Genomic DNA, 6,000 nt, shown 5'->3' on the forward strand with positions numbered 1-6,000 from the left:
TGTTTAGTAAGAGTGATGACGGCGAGGTGGAGTGAACATTGACTTATATTATCGCTATTACTTAATTTATGCTATTCTATTGACGCGTACTTAATATTATGTTTCCTTTTTATTTTTCACGTACTGCAACTAGAGTGACAAAACTAAATGGGTAATTATAATAAAATTAAGATGTTCGACCGATTTGGCAGGCCGTTTCTCTTCCCTTTTTCAGGTGCTGAGGATGCGGACTAGAAGGTGATATACCGGGTGGCCGGAAAATAGGTAAGAATTTTCATTAGACAACTAATTAATTATTTTCCTTTATTTTTAGGTAGGTGATAGGGGAGAACCAGTGATGGGGATAAAACAAGAAAAAGAAAAAAAAATGTTCTAGCCGGAAACATAATAAAAAGGTATTTATCGGCTTAATCTAATTTTGATAATAACTATATGTATATATATATAAGAAGAAAAAGAAAAAAAATTTTTATAGGTGCTTAACGCTTACTATGTCTACTTAACAGGTGGCGTATGGAGTCAACGGACAGCGACTGGTGTCAAGCGGAGGCGTTGGACGTGACATACATATACAGGGTGTCCCAAAAATGTCGGTAATATATTTTAATGGCAGGTTCTTTAGAACATTTTAAGGCGAAAAATTTAATACAAAAATGTCGAGGCTACAATAGTTTTCAAATTAAAAAGATTTAAAGATCACGAATGACAGGACTAGAATTTCGTGCGCTCAGGTACGGCAAAATAACAAGTGATAAAAGAATTAGATAAATTAGATATATTCATAGAAGCACTCCTGTCATTCGTAATCTTTAAATCTTTCTATATTGAAAACTATTATAGCCTCGACATTTTTGTATTAAACTTTTCGTTTTAAAATGTTCTAAAAAACCTGCCGTTAGAATATTTATCGGTCATTTCGGGACATCCTGTATATAAAAGAAAGATGTAAGTTGAAGAATAAGAGATTAAATTTAAAAAAAATTTAATAATAAAAATCCACTCTTGGCCAATATACACGTTTTTTTCTTGTAAAAAATTATTTACAAATAATATTAATAAAAAAATAATATTAATAATAAATACTCTTAATAATTTTAATAACAAAACTTTTCTAATAATATCTATCAATTTTATATGGGCAACAACGTATGTATATGTTGTTGCTCAACGGAAACCGCGAGAAGGTGGTGGTTTCCGTCAAGAAGAAATATAAAAAAAATTCCTTTCATTATTATATTAAATATAATAAAATTACACACACACGCACGCACGCACGCACACACGCACGCACATATTATATATGTAAGTGCCGTCTGTCTGTCTGTCTGTATGACCGCGAACTACTTCCACATTTGTGGACCGATCTCCACGAAACAGGTGTCAAAATGTTCCTAATTCTTCTGGGATTATGACGATGTGGTTTTTTTTAATTTTCATTCCACCCACGCGTCCACTCACGCATCCACCTATGCGCATTTATGGACCGATTTTCGCGAATTTGGTACCAAAATTTCGCAAATTTTTTGAAGAAAGTTGCTGTGTGTTTTTTTTTAATTTTCATCCAACCCACGCGTTCACCCACACATCCACCTACGCTCACATATTTATGGACCGAGCGAGCGCGCATTTATGTTACCGATTTGTACGAAATCGGTACCAAAATTTTGCAAATTTTTAGAAGGTTGCTATGTGGTTTTTTTTTTTAATTTTCATTTTACCCGCGCATCCACGAACTACTTCCATATTTATGTTTTCCTCAAAAAAAATTTTTTATTTAATTTTTTTAAAGATTTTTGTGCAGATGTGTTTAAAATGTTTCGAAATATCGAGATATATCACATTTTCATATATATAATTTTTTATTTAATTTTTTTAATTATAGGAGGCTGTAAAAAAATTTTTTCTAAGCACTCACAAATTTAAGGCACAAAATAACGTCTGTATATATAGATGATATCAGTTATTGATTAGTAATTTCATAAATAATTATATGTATATATAAGTGTATATATACAAATGTATATATACAAGTTGATAAATTCAGACAGTAAATATCAGTTGATAATTTCAATACTAACTGTCATATGGAAGTGAATAGTCAAATAAAATGGAAAACGGTATGATTAATAAAAAAGAAATAAATGGACAACATGGGAAAGAAGTGGATGAAAAAAAAGGTAAACTATTATTAATTGTTATTAATAACTATTAATAATTATTATTTTAAATCTATAATAATTTTTATTCTTTAAAATTTTAGTACCTGAGGATGAAAATCATTCAGAAATAAATAGAAAGCAAAAAGAAATAGACGAATATAAAAATGGTAAATGACTTTTATAACAATAAAAATTAGAATAAAAATTAAAATGTGATATATATATATATATATATATATATATATATATATACAGGGTGGACCATTTTAATCCATCCAGTCGAATATCTCGAAAACCAAGCTTGGGAGAGAAAAATGTTTCAGACAAAAGTTGTGTGGTTTCGAGGGGACCATAAGATGGTACCATTGGTTTGACCTTGAAAAGTCATTTGAAGGTCATGTAAAGGTCACTTTAAGTTTTTTAAATGGAACGCCCTATATATTTTTACATATTCTTGTAGCTCATCTCGAGAGCTTTCCAAAACATTTATGACAAAGTATTTTTCATTAAGTATTTTTTGAGTTATAAGGCTTCAAAGTTGCAGTATTTTGACATAAAATACAAGATATCTCATAAAATATTCATTTTTTGATTATCTTACTCTAATACTTTTATGCACAGAATAACTGATTTTTCAAAAAATTTTTTGTAAGTGATTTAATGCTTGAACATGTTACGATATATGTAAGATTAGTGGATAAATAATCCATTATACTCAAACTTTGTTATTTATTTTATCATAGATTGAGTGTATTTACCTTAGTCAGGACACATTTTTGCTCTCTATCGCCGTTTACATTTTATACTTTAGTTTATATTTAAGAGAGCACTGAATTTATTTATTTAATAAATTTAATGTTGTCCTTTCGAAAAATCCTCAAAATAATCAAAAAAGATACAATGCTTCACAAGTTAATGAAATAGCTGTAGTTTTTCAGAATGTAGATGGTGAGCCTCCATTTGAAAGAGACATTCGGATTTATAATAAAAATTCGAACGATGTTCAACAAATATCAATTTTGGATAAAAGATGTGATCCAATGTGTTAGGTTAGGTTAGGTTAGGTTATCCGTTGTTGTATCCATACGGATGGTATTCAGAACTTAAATCATATAATCCTAAATATCCAGAAACTCAATCGATTATTATGCTCACCTGTTAGCACCAAAAGCTGAATTTAGTCAATTTAATCATTTAAAAAAGCAGGAAGGTTGAGGTATCAATTTATACTTGATGCCTATATGAAAACTGAAGCCAATAGACTTAATTATATTAAATTAAATCAACCTCAATTAAGAGCAGAACTTTATTCAGGATTAATGGATTGTCTTGATAATCGAGCAGAAAATGAGGGAATTAAAATTGGTGTACCTGTTATATTATTATCTTCATTTATGGGTAGTCATGGCAAGGAACATGCAAGAAAGTTACCAAGATGCCATGTCTTTGGTGAGAAAGTTTGATAAACCAGACATTTTTCTAACCATGACTTGCAATCCTCAATGTCCCGAAATTAAGGATAACCTTGATGGATGTCTAATAGAGTTTCGACCTGATTTAATCGTTAAAACATTTAATTTGAATGTAAAAAAGGTTTTAAAAGATTTAATTCAAAATAAAATTTTTGGAAAAATTATAGCTTATGCAGGTGTGATTAAATTTTAAAAAAGAGGACTTCCACATTTGCATTTACTTGCAATGTTAAGCGATGAAGATAAACCTTGACTTCAAGAGGTCATCGACTGATGATATGGGCTGAAATTCCTAACGAAAAAAAATATCGAAAACTTAATAAAAAACTTTTGGAACACATGATTCATGGTCCATGTGGAGATCCCTCGAGGAGATATCCTTGCATTGGGGATGATGGAAAATGTTCTAACGGTTTTCCAAAAGAATTTTGTGATGAAACTAATGTAAATGTAAATGGATATCCTATGTATCAACGTAGGAATACTAGAAAAAAATACATCGTTAGAAATAAAGAGATTGATAATCGATGAGTGGTGCCATATTCACCATATTTAATCATGAAATATAATCGACATATCAATTTAAAAATATGTTCATCAGTGAAGAGCGTAAAATATCTATATAAATATATTCATAAAGGATTTGATTGTGCTGCAATTGAGGTGCAAGCACGAGATGGTACAAGATTCATTAGAATAGATGAGGTTAACTCATTCCTGGATGCAAGATATGTTGCTTCAGAAGCAATGTGGAGATTTAACGGATACGATCTATTCATGAAGTCTCACACAGTAATAAGATTGGCAGTTCATTTGCCTGATCGCCAAATAGTTTATTTCCGAGCAGGAAATGAGGAATAAGCTGTTCAAAGAGAGCTCAATCGAGATACTACATTGACTGCATGGTTCAAACTGAATCAATATGATGAAAATGCAATGCATTTTCTTTACACAGATATTCTTTATTATTATGTTTATGACAAGAAAATTACTAAGTGGAAGCCACACAAAAAAGGTGGTGAGAAAATAATTTCAAGGCTATATACAGTGAGCATAAAAAATAATGAAAGATTTTATCTACGTCTCCTTCTCCTACATGTGAGTGGAGCTAAATGTTTTGAAGATTTAAGAACTGTAAACAGAGTTATATATAAAACATTTAAAGATGCAGCAATTGCGAAGAATTTAATAGAAACTGACGATCTATGGGCACAAACATTAGAAGAAGCAACAGAATAAAAAATGCCTGCACAAATTCGAGAGCTATTTACCTATATTTGCATATTTGGAAATCCAACAGATGTACCAACTTTTTGGAATAAATACAAAGATCAAATGAATGAGGAGGATTGTAAACAACAATGTTGTCGACCCTGATAATATGGCTTTAAATCATATACAAGAAATTCTGAAAAATAATGGAAGTAGTTGTGAAAACTTTGAATTGCCAAATCCAATTCCAGTGAATATTTACGAAACAGAATATAATGTGGATGAAGAAAAAAGACGTGGTGATTATTTATTATCAACATTAAATGATGAACAAAAACACGTATATGATATAGTCATTAGAGCAATTTACAATGAGAACGAACCTCAGCGGTTATTTTATATTGACGGGTTTGCAGGAAGTGGAAAAACTTATCTATTTAACACATTTTTGAGTGTTATTCGAGAAAAAAACGAGATGATTATTCCATGTGCTTCAACTGTCATTGCTGCAACACTTCTTAAAGGAGGAAGAACTTATCATTCTCTGTTTAAACTTTCAATTCCAATTGATGATGGAGCTAAATCAAATATCAGAGGAAACTCTCAGGCTGCACGAAAATTGATCTCTGCAAAACTCATCATATGGGATGAAGTGAATATGACTGTTGGACATGCCTTAACAGCAGTTGATAAACTCTTGAAGGATCTAATGAAGAATCAAAGACCATTTGGAGGAAAAGTAATTTTATTTGCAGGAGATTTCAGACAAAATCTTCCCGTAGTGCCACATGCACAAAAAGCAGTTATAATTGAATCTGTAAAATACAATCCTATATGGAGGAATGTAACTGAGATTAAATTAGAGCAGAATATGGGGAGCAGAGAACTGGAGAAGAAAAAGATTTTGCATATTGGCTAATGCAACTCGGAGATGGTAAATTATCAAATATTGATGGACTAGATCTCGATACAATTGAAATACTCCAGGATTTTATATCAAAAGAATCTCTTAGTACTGAGATTTTTGGTGATAGAATCACCATGGAGCGTATTAGAGAAAATCCAGATCGAGCAATTCTTTGTCCTAAGAATGAAGATACTTTCATAATTAATGACGAAATTCTTTGTCTAATGGAAGAAGAAAAAAAGAATATTTA

At 30.7% G+C, this 6,000-nt stretch overlaps 1 protein-coding gene across 1 annotated transcript; it reads left to right on the forward strand.

The window, feature by feature from the left end:
• Positions 1–5,012: 5,012 nt before the first annotated feature.
• Positions 5,013–5,762, forward strand: LOC140664972 (ATP-dependent DNA helicase pif1-like). The gene has a single exon (XM_072890613.1). It carries the CDS (start codon positions 5,013–5,015, stop codon positions 5,760–5,762), a length of 750 nt encoding a protein of 249 aa, XP_072746714.1.
• The last annotated feature ends 238 nt before the right edge of the window (positions 5,763–6,000 follow it).

This window comes from Anoplolepis gracilipes, chromosome 4 (assembly GCF_047496725.1).
Source record: "Anoplolepis gracilipes chromosome 4, ASM4749672v1, whole genome shotgun sequence".
In the NCBI taxonomy this organism is placed as follows: domain Eukaryota; kingdom Metazoa; phylum Arthropoda; class Insecta; order Hymenoptera; family Formicidae; genus Anoplolepis; species Anoplolepis gracilipes.